Genomic DNA, 23,580 nt, shown 5'->3' on the forward strand with positions numbered 1-23,580 from the left:
GGGGACTGTTTGTCAGGTTCGCCTGGTCCGCCAGTTGCGGCCCTTTATTGATCGGGATTCCCTGTGCACAGTCACTCACGCCCTCGTCACCTCTCACCTGGACTACTGCAAGGCTCTCTATATGGGGCTCCCCTTGAAGGGCACCTGGAGGTTCCAACTGGTCCAGAATGTGGCCGCGTGGGTAGTTACGGGAGCTGCATGGCACTCCCATACAACACCTCTCCTGCATGAGCTGCACTGGCTCCCAGTGGTCTTCTGGGTGCGCTTCAAGGTGTTGGTTATAACCTTTAAAGCGTTTCATGGCATATGTCTTAGATATCTTCGAGACCGCCTGCTGCTACTGATGACCTCCCATCGACCTGTGCGCTCCCACAGAGAGGGCCTCCTCGGGGTGCCATCAGCCAAACAATGTAGGCTGGTGACCCCCAGGGGGAGGGCCTTCTCTGTGGGGGCACCTACCCTCTGGAACCAGCTGCCCCCAGAGATAAGGAGAATCCAAGACCTCGGTGCCTTCCGCTGTGCCCTTAAAACTTTCTTTTTTCAGCAAGCCGGGCTGGCCTAACACTTTTTTAAAATGTTTTTAATTGTTTTGTCATTGCTTTTAATTATGGGGCCAAATATATATATATATATATCTTTTTAATTGTATTTTAATGTTTGTAGTTTATGTTTTTACTTTGGATGTACACTGCCCTGAGTCCTCAGGGAGAAGGGCGGTATATAAATTTGATATAAAATAAAAATAAAATAAAAATAAAAAAATACTACAGTAGAAACTAGACCCAGCTTCCTAAAAAATATGAACTTGAAGTGAATTAACTGCCATTAGTTTTAAATCATCACTAAATCTAGTAATATTTGAAACTATGTTTAAGCATGCTAGCAGGCAAGAGAATATTAAAAATGTATTTTCAATTAAATCATGTTTTCTATCAGAGCTTGGAAAACGTATCAGGAGAAATGGAGGTGACAAATGCTCTAGAAATGTGATTATATCCTTTTGTTACCTCTATTCTGTGACTAAAGATCACCAATGTAGACTCAGTTGAACAGTTCTTGGTTTGCACTAAATTCTTTTCTAATCAAAATTATTTGTGTTAACCATGTAAATCGTGCAGACAAGTTAGTGCAAATTGTACTATAGTTTTCCAGCAACAGTTTTTTTAGACTGCTGATGATACCTCACTGTTTCCTAAACGTAAATGGGACTGCTTTGTTCCTGCCAGATATTTTTTTTAAGCCTGACTGATTCTGTTTTGTCATTTGGACATGAACAAAAGTAAATGAATGGAAGATTTGCTTTGCAAATCGACAAAGCAGTGTGTTGCATTGTCATACTGTTATGTCCTAGTTACCTGATGTATATACATTAGCAAATATATGATTTCATAAATCGAACCTTTGCAAATTAAAATACGTTGGTCTGGTTTTGTTTCTGGTTTAAAATGTGACATTAATTAAATGTCTCACTGCCACTTGTGTTGTAAAATTTGATGCGATCTTGTATCCATTTGTGATAGCTTTGCATTGCATTTTTGATAGCTTTTCCAGTCCAATTATCATCCAAAAAGAAGTCCGTACCATATAAATCTCTTTACTCTCTGCAGTGCAAGAATCTTAATAATTGTAACATGAAAAAAAATTCTTTCCCTAATTAGATGAAGAATTGGAGGACTTTTTTTTTTACAAAAGTAAGGCGAAATATGTTACATTCTAATTATAGAATTATTGTTGAATTAGTGTGGAGAAAGTAATAGAGAAATGATTTCCCACTTTTTTACTCCTTCTGATAATCAACTCAAGAGATTAACGCCAACAGCTCAAATAGAAACATTGAGAACTTGGAAAGAGGATTCAACATGCCTGGCAGAAATTGAGGCATTCAGATATACACAATTTCTTTTCAATACTAATTGTCTTCTTTTCCCCAAACTCTAATTAACAACAGATTATTGAGGACTTGGCTTCTAGCCATATAATGTTGAGTGTGTCTGTTTGGGGGAAATATTTATTTATTTACCTAACAGGTTTTGAGACTGCACAACTCATTAATGATTTTGGAGCAGCTTATAAATAAAAAAGGGAAAAAAAGCATATACAAAAGGTCACAAATGAGCAGAAGAACATTACACCAGCTGTAGATCAATTGTAACTAAATAGGGTTCCATTATCATTTTATTACTGGAGGAACAATGAGGTGTGTAACAACTTCCTAAATGTTATAAAGGTTGGTGCCATAGCTAGGACAATATATTCTTGGTGCACAATCCCAGCATTATTTGTTCATTCTTCTCAGGAATATCTTGTCATCATAATAAGGCAGCATGGTAAGACTTGTGGGGTTGAACATGTGAATAGAACATTTATTAAATTTTTACCAATATTGAAGGAAATAATGAAGGTAGAGTCAGCTGATTTTTTATGTAAACCTATTGTTTTTTGCAATATTGAATGATCTATATCTATATCTCTCTATTTCTCTAACTCTATCTCTATCTATCTATCTATCTATCTATCTATCTATCTATCTATCTATCTATCTATCTATCTATCAATTTTGGGTGGATCACAGGACAAATTTACAAACATAGCTAAGGTGAATTGATTCTACTTTGAATTAAAAAAATGCTGAAATAATTAGTATTTAACAAAGTGGGCATATATTAATATGAGTATAAGAGACTGGTCACCATGATACAGTAAAATAACTTTAATTTATATTCTTTTGAAAAAGTTTTATTTGTGACTTATTAACTACCTTAATTGCTGAAGAAACTCGAGGCTATATATTATTAATAATACAACATCATTTTCTATCCTGAAAGTTAGACATTTTATGATTACAAAGTAAAACTTAAAAATAACTCTTGCAAAATATATTATCCTTTCCTCTTTTATTCAGAATTGATAGATTCTGATTTCGGAAATTCGTAAATTATTTTCGTAAATTCCGTAAATTCTATGTTTACGAATACATAGGTGAATTAAACCAGGAACTGCTGAAGCTAATTATAATTGCTTAAGTTTAAACAGGGTTTATTTACATTTCCAGAGAGTAGCAGATTAAGTGAGAATAAATCCGAACACTGGTAAAGCAAAGAAATACAGTATTTCAGGATTATGACCTATACTTAATCCCCTTCCAGCAAACAGAAGACAAGTAGATTTATCTATTATAGTAAGAAAATACTAGACTGCTATTTTGTTTCATTTATGCCTTTAGCCTCCAGCATCCGCCACACACCAGGCTTTTGTGCAATTTGTTTTGTTTTATTAGCTATCTGTGACAGTGGAATAGTAATTAGTACAAGTGCAGAGGCAGACAGAGCGCTGAAGGTAGAGCAGTATCCCATAAACACCCCTCCCCATTTTTACAAGTACAGCAGCCATCTAAAATGTGAGTTAATGTGAAACTAGATTACATAGAAGCAATTGCTCATATGGGTGGCAGGAAACATTGCTCTAAAGCTGCAGCAACTTTGCCATCTGCTATCATTTTGACAGTTTATATATTTGAAGATCTGAAATCACATGATCTAGAGAAGAAAACCGAGAATTATTAACTTAACTGGCTGGTTTCACTTTAGCTTATCAAGATGTGCAGATGGTCATTCTGTTTATATGCTAAGATTGATAATTTATTCTATTGTTTGAACCCATTCAGCCATGACTTTTTACCAAACCATATCTAAGTAAACCAGGGTTTTTCACAACATGTGAATTCATGCCAGTTTTTGCTGGTTACTGTTAGAATCTGAAAATTAAAAATACTTAAGATAAGTGGTGAAGTTCAGCTGGTTCTATCCGGCTTAGGTGAACCGCTAGCGCTGGCAGTGGGAGACTCCACCCACCTGCCCAGACATCATAACTTCTCATTTTTGACCCTCTGCGTAGGTGCAGAAGGCTCTGCACATGCCTGGGGGAAGTGCGTGTGAGCATAGCGAGCGAGCACAAGCATGCTCACATTTGTGAATCGGTAGCAAAGGTAAGTGAATTTCAGCCCTGCTTAAGATGCCATGACTGTTCTAAGCAGCACAGGAAAGGTTATGTAAACTTTAAGAAAATATTATGGACAATTTACCGAAGTCAATCTGTTGCTGCTTCCCCATCTGTTAGAATTATTTTGTTTCTGTTTGGTGTAATTGTGTTTTTGTTGTGTGAGAAATAATGATAGAAAGCTTGATCCTGTATGAATCTATTCTCTCACACATTTAGGAGAATTTGTGTGCATTTTAATGGGTTATCAAATCAAATTCACATTTCTTCCCCCGCCACCCCCAATTCCCAGAACTGACTTGAAAATAAGCCAGAGGGTCATTCATTTTATGGAAACACTGTTTGTATTTACAGTCATTGCCAAGTAGGCAGACTTAGCTCATGCCCAGGACGTCCAACCTCTAGCCTCACATATATTATTATGAATAACATGGATGAGGAATTACAGAGCTTCTGAGTGACTTTCTCTTAAAGTCATCTCATTGTTTTTCCAGCCTCCTAAAAATATGCATGGAGAAAGGGAGGGAAAGGTAACTGTAGCTGCATGATCTAAACCTTGCAACAATTCATTCTATATTAGAAGCAAATATGTTACTTATTCAGCTAATAGTTACACTAATTATGGCTGTTTACTCTTAAGATTAAATGAGGCAAAGGTAAAGTAAAATGCAGAGGAATATTAATGGAATTTTAAAGAATGTTTCGGAAGAGGGTGAAAAGGGCTAAGCAAGAAGCTTTCGGGAGTGGATGTGGATAAAGTCATTTTGAATGAAACTAAAATGGGGGGCATGCTTGGGAGGATCTTACAGGTCTGTTGCTTGGGGATCTGAATGGGCAGATCCTCGTTTTATGCAGGCTCTGTTATGGTGTTGGCTGAGAAGCCAAATGTTCTGCAGCAATTGTGAAAATTAATGTATTAGTGACCAAGTTAGATGAATTTGACATAGAAAATGGGACAAAAAAACTGTAAGTTATAAACAAATAAAAGGCAGTATGGTGTAGTGGTAAAGGTACTGGTCTAGAAACCAGGAGATGGTGACTTCTAGTCCTGCCTTAGCGATGAAAGCCTGCTGGGTGACATGCTCTCTGTGAATGTTTACTAAAAGGGAAATAGAAGGAGCTATATTAAGACATCAAATACTAGTGGAAATATAGTGTATGTGATAATCAAGTGCAGCTAAATTATTTACTAAGTCTGCAGTAAAAAAAAAAAGTGAAATAAATATAAAAAGGAAGAGGGAACAGATTGAGAAGATGGAGAATGCTAAGAAATCAATTTTATGTGATCATATGGCAAGTTTAAGAACAAAAGGGAATTTATACACACACAATATATTAGTATATGGAAGTGGTAGAAGTATGGATGATTTACAAGGATAGAAAAGTATGGAAACGTGTGCAGGTTGATAGAGATATAAATTAGGTTTAACTAGGTTTCCCTTTTACACATTTCATATCTTTAGCTTCATTTACGTATTATTTGGCTAACTTATTATGGGCTAATTTATAGAATACATCCAAAATCTGGGATCCATGACTCCTGTCCTACTGAAACTTGGTAAATTTTATAAAACATATGATAACATTAAAAAAAAATGATCATAAAACAGCTTATGACATAATACAAAATGTCATAAAGCATTTCCTATACTGATATTTGTGCTGCACAATTCAATATGGGCCAGTTTTAAGGGAGATGCATCCCTGAATGTACCCCCAATTTTTCCAATGGAGGCAGTACACTGGAAGCTCTGTCATTGTTGAAGGCATTGAGCAATCTGATATGGAAATATCTCTGGAAGGATGAGCTAACAGATCACAGGTTGTCTAGTATTTACTTATATTCTGATTTTTATTTCCCCCCCTTTAAAACAGGAACTTGAACAGTGTTCCTAGTACCCATTCATTTTTAACCTTCACATAGACAGCTATTTGAATTATACCAGATTGGGAGAGGGGGAATATTAAACACCATAATTAAGTGGTCCAGATTTTTTTATATTTCCCCAAAAGTGAGTAGCTTTCTTGTCCCCTTTGATACATGGTAGAAGAAAAGCTTTAAAAAACTATATAAATCTTTGGCATTGTTTCAGAGGAAACTGGACAATATTATCCTTGAAGGAAGGGCACTGCATAATTTTCTGTAGAAGACATAATACTTACCCACTTTGGGAGAAGATACATTCCCTTCCCCCATGACAATATGAAGACAATTATGTTTTCAGAGTGGCTTACAGTATCACACTGCTTATGATAATAGAGGAATGTGTATTTTCAATATGAAATTCAAAGTAATAATTGAAAAAAAGAAAACATGAGTTGGGGGAATTTTAGATCAGTCGTACAGAGCTATTCATTCAGCTTCTTCAAAAGCAAAACCCATTGAGATTAATTGATTTGCTCCTAAACATTTAGGTATGGAATTGCATACATTTACTTGACATAATTATATGCATATATTGCTTAAAGAAATAGGGAAAACTGAAAGTTTAATTAAATCACTTGACAAACAGAATAGCTGTCAGATAAATTTGAATTTATTATTTATTTATTTTTATGTATTGTTCCTCCTAACTCTTAGAAGTTTGCAATATAACCAAATTAAAATCAGTTAAGTCAAAATATGGCACTGAAAATTATAACCCACTCTGGTATCCGTTGTCCAAACCTATTCCATCAAGTAATATTAAAGCTTTGCAGAAAAATTCTTTCCTAAACACCATCGGGGAAGGTGTTGTCTTAGACTCTGGGACAGACTATTCTATAGGAATGGAGCCATGACAAAAACATTGTATTCTGTTTCCCCCAGACCAAATTTCATGTAATGGCAACCCTATATTTCTGTACTGTGGGATAGAAGACCATATGGAGAAGGCAGACCTGGAGATTCCTGGGTACTGAAACACAAAAAGGCTTTATACATTAAAGTCAACACTTTAAATTGTCCTGAGAAGCTAATTGGGAGCCAGTGCAGTGCCCAGAACATTGGTGGTATGTGGCTATAAAGCACAGGTGGGCAACTATGGCTCTGTTACTACTTGTGGACTTCAACTCCCAGAATTCCTGAGCCAGTATGTAAAGGAGCTATATTTGCCCACTCCTGCTATAAAGGCTCTCCTTTGTTGGCTGGATGACTGCTATATATTACACGAATATAAGTTTTTTGATACTTCAAGGGCAGCTCCTTGCATAATGCAGTGTTATTTTGTCAAAACCTGGGGATTTTGATGGGCATTCAGACAGGGATATTCTAAGCAATAGTTCTTACTCTCCCTGCTTTATTGAAATATATTTTGATAACCAAGAAAAAAAGAAAATGTATGTGCTCTATGAGGGAAAAAGTTTTCTACTTGTTAGTTTTCCAACTGTTATTCTATTTAAATTAATGATATTTTAATTATTGCAGAATAATGTTAGCTTTACTCCAGTCCCATTTTTTAAAAATCTCAGTGTTCCTTTCTTATTTTTTTTCTTAAGCGCAATATATTTCTGCTATAAAATTTAAAAGGTAGATTCAAAGGAATGTTTCAGTACTATTATGTAGATCAAAAACATTTTATCACAACCGTTGTTTTGGATTGATGAAGTTTAGATTAATTGGACTTCATTCCCCTTTTCTATGCAGCAGAGATGATTGAACTGCATTTCTGAGATTGGTAGGGGTTTTTCTACAGGTAGTAATGGTGAAATATAATATCTCCACTGCTGCCATTATCATAGAATAAATTACAGAAATATATCTTGCAGAGATCAATATTTCATATGAGAGAAAACAATCTTTCATACATGCCAGCGTTAGACCATTAAGATGAGATGATGGTTGAACTGATTTAGGAAATAAGTTTAACACTAGTAATGTTTAAACTTGCAAGACAAGAATATGCCTGCTACTACAACTATAGAAGCTTCTCAGCGCTTTTTATATCATAGATTAGAGTGACAATATTTCTTGTGTTCTAACTTTTCAAATGTAAAACTTATGCATTTGAAGTTCATCAAAGGAGTTGTCCGACATAATGGCTGTACTAATCGGTGGCATCCCTGCCTCTCCCCACAATGCAATTGTGTTTTTTAGCCAACTTTACGTTGTTGAGCCAGTGAAGTTCATCAATATTGTTGCTGCTCCAAAGGAAATGCAATGAAGTTTCCTTTGCTGAATTCCTGCAATGCCTGGGGCAGATGGATCCATAAAGGCTGGAACTGTCATCTCAACCCTTTCCCAGTTCATAGGATGTAAAGGCAAAATGCTATCCTGCTTCCATTCCATCACTATTTTCTGCTCTGGTCTTTCAAGATCAATTGAATCTGTTCTTTCCTCTATTCCAGGGGTGTCAAACTCTCAGCCCGCATGCGTCACATGCTGGCTGCACCCACCCCCGGTTTAGCAGGGGGGAGGAGTCATGATATGCCACGTGATGACAATGTGATATCACAAGTTTGACACCCGGGCCCTATCCCCTCTCATCCCACTAACAATTTAAAAAAAGAAAAAGCAAAGGCCCTTTATACTTGTTTGCTGGGATCTCAGTTTCTACAAAGAATACTGCAAAGCGGCCTGCTTTTCATAATTCATTCATCTGGAACATTAGTAACACTGTTCTTGGCTTTGCCATGCATTAAATAACAATTTATTTATTTATTTGATTTTTATCCAACCTTTATAATAACTCAAGATGGTGGTGTATAGCCTGATAGCCACTAAACCAAACTGGGCATATCTTATATTTATTTTATTTAATAAATTAGATTTATAAGGCACCTCTATTTTGGGGCGAAAGTATTTGAAGTAGCTTGTGGAATAAACTCAAAAAACATGGGTATATACTAAAAATAAATGCAGTAGAAGAAATCCAAAAGCCCCAATAAATTAAAACACAAATATAAGCTCTTTAAAGTCCTGGCAGAAAAATGTATTAAACGTAGAATGAGAATGGGCCAAACCCAATTCCCAAGAGTGTACGTTCCATAGCCTAGAACTGATAGAACAGGAAAATCCTCTTTCCCATGCTATATCTCTGGACAAATTCTCAACAGCTTTCCTCAGAAGGATTTAATTGCTGAGTAGCTATAGAATGCAAGGGAAGAGAAGAAAATATTGACTGATTTCCTGATTAGTTCTGATCTCATGAGCGAGTGAAACCCAGACAATAGTCTGTGCCGGAGAATTGCTTGACCCTAAATATAATGATGTACTCTCTAACTGATATAGCAGTAGATAAAAATGTTTAGATTTATCATTTTCTTACCATTAATGAGCAACACAGTGTCTGTAACTTAATTGGCTTAGAGCAATGTTTATATATAAACCACAGTTTATGCTTAGCATGTTTTAGGAATTCAGCCAATAGTTTAATGGTCAATGTCATTGTTTAAATTATATGTGACTTCGTGTGATGGATACACCCAATCACCAATTAGAGTAGCCAAATCTTACACATTTGTACATTGAGTTGCTTTTTCTGTGTTACCCAAACACACACACGGGGGGGGGGGGTTCTTCTAATGCAATTATTTTTTTACTAAGCCTAGAAAATAATCTTATTAGTTTTCTAAGCAATATTTAAACATTTAGTCTCCAGAAAACAGATGCCTTTTCCTCTCGAGCCATGGTGGGATGGGCTTCCATTTACAAATGTAATTTAATCTCATGGGAAATTAATCTTGTTAAAATATTGTCAGGTTAATTGAAATTGATTTGTGATTTACTAAACACAGTATTTGCTAATCAAATATCAGGCTTAGAAGCTTTGGTGGTTTCAGAGATTCCTATTAGTTTTACACTAAATGTAATCAGCGAGTCAAATATATGGACAGATAAATGCACTGGAACATTTTTTTTTGTTCTCTTTTTAAAATGGATAACACTTATCTGTCAATAATTTACCTTCCGCGAGATGATACACTTTGGGATAAACGAGTTAGTCATGAAGTCTGGATTACTTCTATGTGTTATTTGTCAATACCTCACGTTTACTTTCCATCTGCTTAATTATTTCCCTAATGTGTTGCTTCAGGCTATTGGAAACTATCTTCACAAAGGCATACATGGATTATTATGTTCTGGATATCCTTGATAAAAGGGGGAAAATAGGCATTTGACACCTCCCCCTCCCCAGATGAAGCATCATGGTCTGAAATGTGTTTTCTGTATATGTAACTAAAATATTCTTTCCTTCATTTATGAATATTATTGCTCATTTTTTTAAAAAAAATATTATTACCTTATTTAATACTTATATTGCATTCATTTATAGATAGAAGTTTTCCTTACAGTTATCAGATGAAAAGGAAAGTTCCGATAAAAGAGATTATTTGTAGCTCAAGGTTGAACAATGGGGTCCTTGGTGCTCTTTGAATTTAGTGGTTTTCTTGTGGACATTTCATTACCAAGCTAAGTAACATCATCAGTGCACAAGACACGATGCATCAGTAATGATAATGTTATCTAATTTGGTAGTGAAATGTCTTCAAGAAAACCACCAAGATCAGAGAGCATCCAAGGACCTCACTGAGATGGAAGTGTCTGGATAAATGATCAAATTGCTGTGTCACATATCTATACTTATTTTTTAAACTATTTTTTCAGCAAAATCTAGCAATTAAGAATAGACAGATAGGTGAATGAAACCATTTTTAGTTAACCAGATCTATTTTGAAAAAAATATATCTTATGACCTTCAAATATTTAAAAACAATGAGGTAATATCTTAAAGACTACCACATGTATTATGAGATAAACTTATGAATATGTTAGTGTTCAGGTGCCATTAGATATTTCTTTATGTTTTGCTATATTAAACTGAGAATGATTTTCTTGTGGATGCTAATGTGTAAGATGTTAGCATAAGTGAAAGACACAACTTTGTGTTACAGATTGCATTTTATGTCCTTGCGGTTAAGCGTGCATAATTATTAAAATGTGTCTGAAATTTCTCGTTACAGAAAGCTCTTCTTTACAGACTATGGAAATGTCGCTAAAATTGAGAGATGTGATATGGATGGCATGAACAGAACAAGGATAGTAATATCTAAAATAGAGCAGCCGACTGCTCTTACACTTGACCTTGTCAGCAAATACGTTTACTGGGTAGATGACTATCTTGACTTAATAGGAGTGGTTGACTACCAAGGACGTAACAGGCAAACTATAATTGAAGGCCAACTGGTAAGTACCATAGGTATTTGTTTTATAAATAATGTCATAAATAATGTGTCTAAAATCATTACCATCTGAAATGTATGCACTTGTGTGCATTTGTGTGTATTTGTGTGTGATTTATACACACCTGTAAATTCTGACTGGCTGCGCCCCCAACTATTCTCTGTCTCCTAAATCCCAGCTGATCAGGAGGAAATGGGGATTTTGCAGTAACCTTCCCCTGGAGTGGGGAGGAAATGGAGATTTTACAGTATCCTTCCCCTGCCACGCCCACAAAGCCACATCCACAGAACCGGTAGTAAAAAAATTTGAAACCCACCACTGATACACACATACACACACATAACATATACTTCACACACAAATACACACAAATGCATTAAATGTTCAGATGGTAATAGTTTTAGCCACATCATTTATAGCATTGCACCATAAGATGCTTTTTTAAAAAAAAAAAAACCATCAATTGACCAGAGTAGAGCTTGAAGGGACCTTGGGGGTCTTTTAGTCCAACTCCCTGCTCAAACAGGAAACCCTATACCAATTTAGATAGGTGGCTGCTCCAGTGATTGAAGAATCATTATGTGAGCATTCTGTCAAGTTCATAGATTAAATTTGATTTCCACCTGTGCTAGGCCATACAGAATTTTTGCCTGTTAAACTTGTTGTGCTTTCAACTTTCCTGAAGATATGTGAAAATCTAAATGGTGTTCACCATGACTACAGATAATCCATTAATATTAGTAATGCTCATTTTTGAACCACATCAAGGTTATTACAAATCCAAAATACAGTGCATTATTCATTCTCTGTCTCTCTGTCTCTCTCTGTCTGTCTCTATATGCAATCTTATTTTTTCAAATATGGAAAAATATTTCACGGAAATACCATTAAAAAACAAACAACTATCATGTCAAATTAATAATGAAGCTTCTTTTTCTGTATTATGTTATATTCAAAATAGTATTGCTTAACTTCAAAAGGGACAGGTCAATCAGCTCAAGAATGCTAATGAAAAGGGATTCACTCACCTTCTATTTCCTCTCTGTTAGAATTTAAATGAGAAGAGGCTCAATATTCAAATAAATTAAATTGTCCAGAGAAGCTAGAACAGATAGAATAGATTCAGATAAGAGAAACAAAGATGACCAGGAGGTTAGAAGCGTAGCTATTTGAAGAAAAATAAGGGCAACTGGATATAATTACACTTGGAAATGTTTGATTGGTGATTGGTAGCAGTTTTCAAGTTCCTGAAGAATTGTGAAATGGAAGAAAACTACATCTAATCCATAGTGGTGCACAGAATACTAGTTTTAAATTAACAGGAATATGATTTTCAGTTTAATATCAAGAAAATTAGTCACCACCTACTACAATGCTCTCTACACAGGACAGCCCTCGAATAGCATCCAGAAGCTGCAACTGGTTCACAATGCAGCAGCACATCCAATTTTGGGTGCACTTGAGCACCTCCACTTCTGCATGGGATGCACTGGCTCTCAGTTGCTTTTTTTGATGTAATTCAATATGCTGGTTCTCATCTTTAAATAGCACAGGCCCAGGTGATTTGCCTGTTCTAGTAGGTTAGATAGGATGATGCATTCAGGATCCTGTCCCTTAAGTGCTGCTATGTGGCAGGTCATTGGAAGTACAACTCCTTGGTGGCTGCACCAACGTCTTTGGAAGAGCCTCCCACCTGTCCCTTGGGAGGTCTATGAAGACCTGGCTGTCCCCCATGCACTGGACTAGGGAGGGGTTTCAGCTGTAAGGATTGTTGGTCTTTTGCCTATGCAGTTTGTTTTTAACTATGCTGCTTATGGATTGTTGTGAGCGACTTAGAATCACCATATGAGATAGGCAGCCATAAATGTCCTGTAAATAAATACATAAATACACCTACCCTATGGAACAATCTACCCCCAGAGATACGAGTGATCTCCGACCTCCAGATTTTTCGTCGGGCCCTAAAAACTTATTTTTTTCAGTTAGCCGGTCTGTCCTGATTTTAGGGTTAGTTTTAAAATTTTAATATTTATTTTAATTGACAAGTTTTAAATTATGGGCCAAATTTATAAATTATTTTAACTTTATTTTTTAACTGTGATGTTTGTATAGATGTTTTTTATCTGGCTGTTCACCGCCCTGAGTCCGAAAGGAGAAGGGCTGTATAGAAATTCAAATAAATAAATAAATAATAAATAAATAAATAAATAAATAAATAAATAAATAAATAAATAAATAAATAAATAAATAAATAAATAAATAAATAAATAAATAAATAAATAAATAAAATACGGTAAATAAAATATTATAACATTAAAAATGTGTTGACAATAAAAGCAACTGGTAAAGGAGAGGAAATGAAAGCAACTGATGGAGAAGATGAACACTGGAACACTAAAAATGTTCAGGCAGATCATACACAGTCAACTATCAAGGGTGTTCTAAATGCAAGGGTGAAATGCTCCAAAGCCTGCTACCGGTTTGCTGCACACGCGCATGTACGGTGCGTGCCAAACAGTGCTTCGCACACATGCGCACTGTAGGTGCTACTGCGCAATGCTGAAAAAGGAGGCTTAAGAGGCCTTTTCTAAGGTAAATAGAACAGCGAGGGGGGGAACAGCTGTGCCACACAATTTAGATTCACTAGAAAGCAGGATTTCCTGCTTTCTAGCGAATATAAACCATGCAGCACAGCTGATAGTCGGAAATACCAGTTCATCCGAACCAGTAGCATTTTTTCTTAAGCATCATACTTCTAAAATTCCCATACAGAACTATACACATAGCCATACCCCTCAACTAGGGGTGAAATTTACTTACCTGCCCTACCGCTTCACCAATGTGCACGCATCATCTGCACATGCGCAGAGGCTTAAAATGTTGCAAAAAAGCTATGTCATGACATCCACACGGGTGGGTGGAGCTTCCCGCAGACACCGCTACCGGTTTGCCTGAGCCAGATAGAACCGGCTGGATTTCACCCCTGCCCTCAACCCACATAACTCTTACATTAACACAAGCACTTCTTACACATTTATTTATTTATTTATTTATTTAATTAATTAATTAAATATACTTATATGCCGCCCTTCTCCCAAAGAACTCGGGGCGGCTCACAGAAATTAAAACGATGAAAACAATAAAAATAACTACTAAAATAATAATTAAAATCTCCGAATTAAAAATCACCCATCAGATCAGCAAATTTGTTGATAAATCAGCAAATACATGAAACAATGAAAGGGACAGCAGACATCCTTATTTACTTCCTGCTCAGTACTGAAACATTCACTAAACATTTCATGTATTATTATGCATCCCTTTACTTCCACTTATGCCACTAGTTGCCAGCCATTCAGTAACTAAACTTTAATATCATAGCCACACAAAATATTCCCTAATTAAAACTATTCACTCTATCATACTCTTTTTGTAAATCAGTGGACATAGAACAAATTTTTATTCTTACATTCATAAAGTTCTCAATTATCTTCTGAAGAATAAAGATCCAATCCTTATATCCCTAATTGGCATCAAATTGTGCAATACTTCTCAAATTTAACTTATTGTATCTCTATATCCTTTCAGTCAGAATATTGCTACTTTTCCACTCTTTTCAAAACATAATTGTCAGACTTGCATTCTTGCAGTCTGGATTGGAAACGCTTAGAACAAAAAAATGAGAATCCAAGATTTCTCGCTAGTGGTATTTATTATGAGAATGGCAAATGCTATTTCTCATTCCAAAGCTTCTTAAAATAAATGTACATTGTTCAAATGAAAAGAAAGCAAAATTCATTTCTGCTTTCTGTCTTAATGAGTTTCTCATTAGCCAATAGTTACATTCTAGTTATGACTTCCATTATTAATCTCTATGTATACCCTTGCATTACCATTCAAGTAAAAGAAACTGATAAAATTGCATAATTATATATGTATACCATATATGTCTGTATTTTTTCCCTTAGGTTACTCATCTATATGGTTTAGCAGTATTTGAAGACTATTTGTATGCAACAAATTCAGACAACTTCAGTGTCATACAAATTAACAGATTTAACAGCAGAGATACGAAGTTCTTAATGAGACTTGAAAATGCTAAAGATATCCTTGTTTACCACAAGAGAATACAGCCAACAGGTAGGCAACCAGAAATCTTAATTGTAATCATTTAATGCTCTATTTGCTATTTAAGATTAGGATGTTAACCTTGGGTTTAATGAAGTTCAACATATTTTCTCTTCAGCGTAGATACGAATTTTTACAGGGTTTAATGAAAGGATTAAATCACAATGGTTCATCCAATTTTATATTCATAATATTACATATATCTTGGTGACTGAGTGAGTGAATTACAGATTCTTTCATTTCTTCAACAAGCTTTTAACTTCATATGTTCATATACATTATAATTGAAATAAAGATTTGAGTTTCAAACTGGATATTTATTATTATGGTTGGTCATACAATCAGTCAGATATTTAGACATGGTTTGGCTTTTTTATCCACTCTCTTTCCCAAGTACCTGGGATAGGCACATGTTGTTTGATAGTTTTAATGGTATCATTACAGGATGTTAGCCATTCCATACAAAGCTTTTTGCAATTGAGTGATAATGATTTTGTTGGTGCCAATGGTATTCGTGTGGTGTTCCATCTGTTTTGGGATTGTCCCCAAGGCACCTATTACTATTGGTACTACCTTTGCTTTCTTTTACCACAGTCATTCTATTTCTACTTTCAGATCTTTGTATTTTATGATGTTTCTTTTCTATTTTGCTATCTCCAGGCACTGCTGCATCCACTATTCAGACTTCTTTGTCTTTCTTATTGACAATTGTTAAGTCTGGAATGTGATGTGGCAGATGTTTGTCTGTTTGAATCCTTAAGTCCCAGGGCACTTTAGTTTCTTCGTGTTCTATTATTTTATCTATTTTGTGGTCCCACCAGTTCTTGCTTGGAGGCAGGTGGTATTTCTTGCAGATTTTGAATGTACCATTGTTGTTATTTGTCATGCCATTGCTTGTAGTCAGATCTTCTTGCAGCAGCTAACTAGGTGGTCCATTATTTCTTCAGCTTCTTCACAGAAATGATATTTGCTGCCTGTTAATGACTTGTTAATTCTGGCTTTGTATTATATTTCTGCATGCAATATATATAGCAATTGCTTAAGGGGAGATACTTTGAAGCTTTTCAGTGTTTTGTGAGAAAGTAAATAATGGGGCTTTCACCTATTTTTTTTTTTTTTTTTTTTTTAGGAATACTAACATTATAAAAAGTTAAAGAAAAGTGTCAGTGATTTCATCTGGCAGAATTATGAGTGATTTTGCATGACAGTTTTTGTACCATGAAGAGGTGTATACAGCACAGAACTCACCTAAATTTTTTATTTAATAATTCAGATTTCCATTAGACTACTATTATATAATTTGATACAACTTAAATTTTGGCAAATCGGGCAAATCGATTAATAATAGGCACATAAATATGTCCAATAAGATGACTGACTCTGAGTCTCTTCATATTAGAATATCCACAATAGTTGAAAATGAACTTTACAAAATTAAATTAATAGCAACAATGAGACACTTACATAGCTTATAATTATATTTTCCATGGTTACAAGTTTGCAAATGTAGCATGCTGCTAAGGATAAATATGTGGCTTTTCAAAAATTATCTCTTTGATGGCCACTAGATCTTTTCACTCCTGCCTTGTTCAACATCAATGCTCAATTATTTTGAGCAGAAATGGAGAAAATGCCAGAACAGAAATAAGTTGCACTGATCATAAAGAAGTGGAGATTAAATGTACTGTTATTTTCGTGAAACGTTTACTATAACTTAACTAACCTCGAAAGGGCTGTATGCTGTATAACTTTCAATAAGAAAACACAAAGAAATGTACACACACACAAAAAAAGAATTGCTGTGAATAATTAGATGTGAATAATTGCACAAGAATGATGAATGACTGGTAAATATGCCATTTTTATGCAGAAGGTGGTTTTGTTACAAAGCATTTCATTATCCAATCAGAAAAAGCAATTGAGCAGTGAGAAATATGCATATGTATATGAACACATGTACATGCACATAACTAAGCTAAGGTAGGCGAGGCTAGGCTAAGAAGATAAGATAAGATAAGATAAGATGATAAAATAAGATAAGATAAGATTAGATTTATTGAAACATTTATTTCCAAGGAGCCTGTGTTTTAAGAACACAGGGCACCTGCTAAGCATAGAAGAGGGGGAAAATTCTTGTGGTGTAATTAAAAATTAATTTGCAATTACATTTAACATTTAGAGAGATAGCTATGAAATATTTGACTAGTATTGCTTAATTTTTATTGCGTTTTGATTATGGAGCAAAGATCTAAATGAAAATATGAGGGGGGGAATTCACTGACCTTGCCTGTTTCAAAATAAATCATTTGGAATTACAGCATATTTGCAAATACACACTCATCTGGACATGATTTGTTAGCCCTTCTGAGGATTCCTAAGCCTTACCTCATAATCCTCATTTGCTGTTCTACATCTCCCAAGGAGAAACTGTTTATATGTACTGTGACTGCATTCCTTTCAGAATATGAGCAGTAAGAATGCAAGTCTTTTTATTATGTATACACAATTGTAGAATTAAAGAGATGCCAAGAAGACAGAAAGACAGAGGGAATCAAAAAGAAAATAATTATGTCTTCTGAGGGTATTAGCACTGCCAGTTATGTATGCATAGTTACCTGGAACAAAGGCAGAAGAAAAGGTATCACCATTCAAATAATTTTGCCTAGAACAGAGCTGAACCTCTAACACACTTTTAGCTTTCATGAATCCCAAGATTATTGTATTTTACCTAGACCTCCAATTCAGTAAGGCTCAAGGCTCTGCTCACCAGTTTGGAGCCAGTTTTGCAATTTACGCATCCACTTTTCCAATGAAAAGTAAAGACAAAAAGACAAGGAAGTGTCCTCTTCTTTTTTAAAAACATACATAAGGGGTAAGCCTTCCCACTCTTGATTGGCTGCTCAGAAAGTCATTTTCCAGGCTTGAATTGTCACAGCCTATCATCTAGATTGACAGGTTACAGATGATGACAGATGAAATTATGGATTGCATTATGGGTGCAGATACGTGTGTGCCCTTTTGGCAGGTGACGACAAAAAGGTTAGCCATCACTGAAATAGGTTATACATTCATCCCTATTCATTATATTTCTTTAGAAATTATTCTTTAGAAATTAAGATCTGAGAAACTTGTTCTCTTTATTTTTTGGGATATAAATTCTGAGCTATCCTTACATTCATCATTCACTTCATTCATTCATTCATTCATTCATTCATTCATTCATTCATTCATGCATTCATTCATTCATTCTAAATTTATAAATTTAAATAAATTTAAATGGTCACCCATGTGACAGAAAGTGACTCTGGGAAACCTACAGCAATCCTCTAAAGTAGTAAATATAAAACAATCATTAACTGAAACTATTATGTAATTATTAAAAAAATAATAACTATAAAAGCAGAAATAACAAAAGAGAATCCCTTGATGAGGGAACCTATAACATACCCATTCTGTTGGATCTAGTAGAACAAGCAGATGAAATCTGAAAGAGTCTGTCTGTCTGTCTGTCTGTCTGTCTGTCTGTCTGTCTATCTATCTATCTATCTATCATCTATCTATCCAACCTATTTATTTCTTGCCATTATTATTTTTTACAAATAGCTCAAGGTGGTGAACATATCCAGCTTTCCCCACAACTGCCCTGTGAGCAGGGGTGAAATGCTCCTGGTTCGGACCGGCTCGGGCGAGTAGGTAGCGATGGCGGTGGGCAGTTCGGAGAACCGGTAGCAAAAATCCCTTCCCCCGCCCCCCCATGCCCAGCTGAGCCGCGCGATCATCAGAGCCTTTTTTTCCTTTTAAATGGCTCTAACGATCCACGCTTTGACAATCCCAGCTTGGATTGTCAGACCCATTTAAAAGAAAAAAAGTTTCTTTTTTTCTCCCTCCCCCCCAGCCCCTTGCTTATCTTAGCTGCTGGTCACAACGCCTGCCTTGCTTCGCTTGCTGTAATACCTGCAATCCATTGCATCAGCAAGCAACTGAATCTCCCTGCCTGCAATCAAGCTCATCAGTGAGCAGCTCTATCTGCAACTTTAAGACTTGTGGACTTCAACTCCCAGTAAAGCTGGCTGAGGAATTCTAGGAGTTGAAGTCCACAAGTCTTAAAGTTGCCAAGGTTGGAGACCTTTGTTCTATTGGGTAATTTTTTTTCCCCTTTGGGAGCTTTAAAAGAAATAGTTAATTGGGTTTTTTTTAGTTGTTCTTTTTTTAGACCTAGCCATTTAAAGTTTAGGAAGTTCTAAATTTAGCTGCTTTTTTATAAAAATAAAAATAAATTAAAATAAAATAATATTTGTGCAGCTTTGTGAGATTTAGTGTGTTTCTGTAGTGTTTCACTCTAACTACACAAACACACAAAATCTCACAAAGCTGTATGTGGAATTTTGTGTGTGTAAAGTGTGAAAGTTGGTTTTTTTGGGCTTTTTGTGGCTGTGTGAGGTTCCTGCTTGTTGCAGAGGCCATTTTGGGTCTAGCACAGCTGCTTTTACATTGTGGGTGAGCCAGTTGTGTTGTGTTGTGTTGTGTGTGTGTAAAGTGTGAAAGTTGTTTTTTTGGGCTTTTTGTGGCTGTGTGAGGTTCCTGCTTATTGCGGGGCCATTTTGGGTCTAGCACAGCTGCTTTTACATTGTGGGTGAGCCAGTTGTGTTGTGTTGTGTTTTGTAGGTTAAAAAAAGGCAAAGAAGTGACATTGACTTGGCCACACCCACCCAGTCACCTTACCACGAAGCCCTGCCCACTAATTAAGCCACACCCACAGAACCAGTAGCAAAAATATTTAGATTTCACCCCTGCCTGTGAGGTGGGTTGGGCTGAGAGAAAAGAACTGGCCAAAGTCCCAAGCTCTGTAAGGCTTTAAAGGTCAATACCAGCAGCTTGAATTGGACCCATAAACACACTGGGTAACCATTACAGACATGGATAATTATTCATGCTGCTGCACTTTTGCAACAGTTGAAGTTTCTCAATATACTCTAAGGCATCACTATGTAAAGCACATTGTAGTAGTCCAATCAGGAGGTGACCAGGACATGGATGACTGTTAGTAGAGCTCCTTGATCCACAAATGGGCACAACTGCCACAGAGTACAAAGTTATGCAAAGGCTCTCTAGCCCAGGGGTCACCAACCTTTTGAACCTCAGGGACCACTAAATTCATAATTTTAAATCCCACAGACCACTAATATGATCTGCCTAATAACTGGCTGGATGGGCGTGGCTAGGTTGCCATGTGACTGGGTGGGCATGGCCAACTCAATGTCACTCACGTCGAAGAGCACCTCGCCAGCCTCTATTCACCCCTCCCCTCCCAGCTCACCTCCCCGCCCGGACTCCTTAGGGCCCCAACAGGAAGCAGTTGTTGGAGCTAAGCAGCCATCACAAGAAAGAGTTGGCAAAACAGCTGGCTTGGTTCAAATTGTATCTGGCCAAAAAGGAGGCTCAACAGAAGCACCTCACTAAGGACTACGAGCATAGGCTTTCCAAGCAGAGGGAAGACCTGTGGGAGTGCAAGGCCAGGTACCAGTGCCTGGAGGCTCAGCGGGCTGAGATGATCAGTCAGTTCCAGGCCATGATGCAATCCCACTGAAACAAGGCCCTCCAGCTCTTCTCCACCAGTGGCACTTCCCTCCAGCCTTTGCCCAAAGCCCCACACCAGAAGGCTGAAGCAGACCCCAATTCAGAATTTCTCCCCCCTCCTACCCACACAAAAAGACCCCGAAGGGGGAAACTCTCTGCAGCAACACAAGCATTCATTGCACGTATCTGTCCCAGGGGCCGTAGTTTGAGGAGCCCTGATTTAGTGCAATATAAAAAATGCAAATAATTTTTCTCTGGACCACCAAAATTTTCTCGCGGACCACCAGTGGTCCATAGACCACTGATTGGTGACCACTGCTCTAGCCACAGCTGCTTCCTTCTCTTCCAACAGGAGTTATCAGTCCAGGACTGTGCACATGGTCTGTGTGGGACAGTGTAATCCTATAGACCACCAGTAGTCTTAGAATCAGGGCCCCTCAACACCCAAAACCACTCAGTGTTGCAAGGTTTTAGTTGAAGCTTGTTGTTTCACATCAAGATGCTCATAGACATCTGCATAGGGTTACCATAAATTCACCAAGAACAAAAAGAATGTACAGTTGGTTGGAACCAGTTTTTTTTTATTATTTGATTTGATTTGGATATTACACTTCAGTTAATACATTCTAAAATTGTATTTGATTTTTTTAGCAGTTACACCACACTGATCAATCATACTAATTTTCTGAACAGTTAGAACTCCAGGTTTCTTTTCACATGGATTAATCAGGTGTTTCCACTCCTATTTCGAAGCATTTGATATGTCTTTCTTATGAAGAACATTTCAGTTGCCTTTGTCATTTTTAGCCTGCTTCCCTAATTTATCAATATCATTTTGAATTTTCTTTCTATCTTTTAGAGTATTAACTATCCCCCCTAATTTTGTATCATCTGAGATCAACATTCTCTCTGTTTCTTGCATCAAACTAATTAAAAAAAACCTTGATGAGTACCAAATCCGGCGCCAAATTCCATTATATCTCACTTGGTATCTCTCACTGTAGTTTGGTGAGGATTATTGAGCATTGTTTTCAAGCCAGTTCTCAGTCTACTTTAGTACTTGACATCCAGCACATACTTAATTAACATGCAAATGTTATATGGTAAGGTTGGGCACATCCTTCAAATGAGATGCTTTGCTACTCAGAGAAGCTTTGCTTCTTTTTCAAGATTCATGCAGTTGCTCTATAAGCAGCAGGCATAATGACTAATTTCACTGATGAGGACAACTGGGACCACCTTGTAAAGCATTCGTGCAACTTTGGAAAGACCGCAGGCGCTTTAATGACTTTAACAACACGGCCCTGATTCAAAGCATTTGCATAGTATTGAGCCATGGTATTTCTAGAGATCACCCAGCAAGTGCAGGGAAACCAATTATACAACTGTAGTAGAAGCCAAGAATTGCAATTTCACTGTCAAGGATTCCAATGAGCATTGTTTTTTCTTTCTCCAAAACAAGTGCTGTGTGTGATACTCTAAGTTCTAAACTCTTTGTTTCTTTTTTTTTTCATCAATTCTATGCAAAGAATGGATTGACCTCCTTTTTTTAATCAAAGATCCAGTTTATAAATGTCCCTATTGACCCTAATAGCTATTCTTATATCAGATTGTTTCTCTTTGCCATTTTTGGAAGCAACACTTATAGATTTTTGGTCATTTTTGGTACATATTTTACCAATATAATTTAATTTATATTATGTCGATAATATTCCCTCAATCTATTAGGCTTTTTTTTAAAAAATGACACAACTTATTTTTTATAAATCCATGCTAATCTCTAAGGTAATTCAAGGTGTTGGTTATTACCTTTAAAGCCCTACATGGCTCAGGGCCAGGTTATCTTCGAGACTGCCTTCTGCCGCATAGCTCCCAGCGACCGGTAAGATCCCACAGAGTTGGTCTCCTCCGGGTCCCGTCAGCTAAACAATGCTGGCTGGTGGGCCCACTGGGGAGGGCCTTCTCTGTGGCTGCCCCAGCTCTCTGGAACCATTTACCTCCTGAGGTCCGGACCATCCCCACCCTATTGGCCTTCCGAAAAGCGGTGAAGACCTGGCTTTTCCGGGAGGCCTGGGGCCGTTGATCTCGCTCTTGTGATCTGGTGAGATCCAGCCATGAATGGTGTGAATGAGTTTTTAATGTTTTTAATTTTTCAATGTTTTTTTATAATGATTTTTTAAAATGTATTGTGAGCCTCCCTGAGTCTTCGGAGAGGGACGGCATATAAATAAAATAAAATAAAATTAAATAAAATAAAATTAAATTAAATAAATTAAATTAAATAAATTAAATTAATTAAATTAAATTAAATTAAATTAAATTAAATTAAATTAAATTAAATTAAATTAAATTAAATTAAATTAATTAAGAAATATTGCTTGGGACTGATTATTTTATCATCTCCTCTAGAATCTTCTTTGCAGATTGACTGGTCTATTCTTCCTTGGCATCCTTCTCTTCTATTTTTAAGAGACCTTTGTCAAGCCTAATTTTCTGATATTCCAAAATTTTTCAAGAATAATATCTAGACTTTCAGCCAGACTATCAGCAATCACTTATATTATCCTAGGTTCCAGTTAATCTGATATGAATATCTGAATTCATAAATCAATGTGTACGGCATTCCCTATCTAGTTTCTATTTATGCCATGACTCTTATCATATTATTTCTGTGGTACTGTAGTCATAGAAGATTTCTGGAGAATTTGAAATCTTGT

General features: G+C 36.3%; 1 protein-coding gene across 1 annotated transcript in view; it reads left to right on the forward strand.

The window, feature by feature from the left end:
- The window catches only part of LRP1B (LDL receptor related protein 1B), a 989,801-nt gene that overhangs the window by 682,084 nt on the left and 284,137 nt on the right, over positions 1-23,580 (forward strand). Inside the window, exons 8-9 of the mRNA XM_070957016.1 lie at positions 10,939-11,161; positions 15,127-15,298. Coding sequence (XP_070813117.1) covers positions 10,939-11,161; positions 15,127-15,298 — 395 coding nt within the window. The remainder of the gene's footprint in view (positions 1-10,938; positions 11,162-15,126; positions 15,299-23,580) is intronic.

Source organism: Pituophis catenifer, unplaced genomic scaffold (genome assembly GCF_029215685.1).
Source record: "Pituophis catenifer annectens isolate HBS135680 unplaced genomic scaffold, rPitCat1.0.hap2 SCAF_1, whole genome shotgun sequence".
In the NCBI taxonomy this organism is placed as follows: Eukaryota; Metazoa; Chordata; class Lepidosauria; order Squamata; family Colubridae; genus Pituophis; species Pituophis catenifer.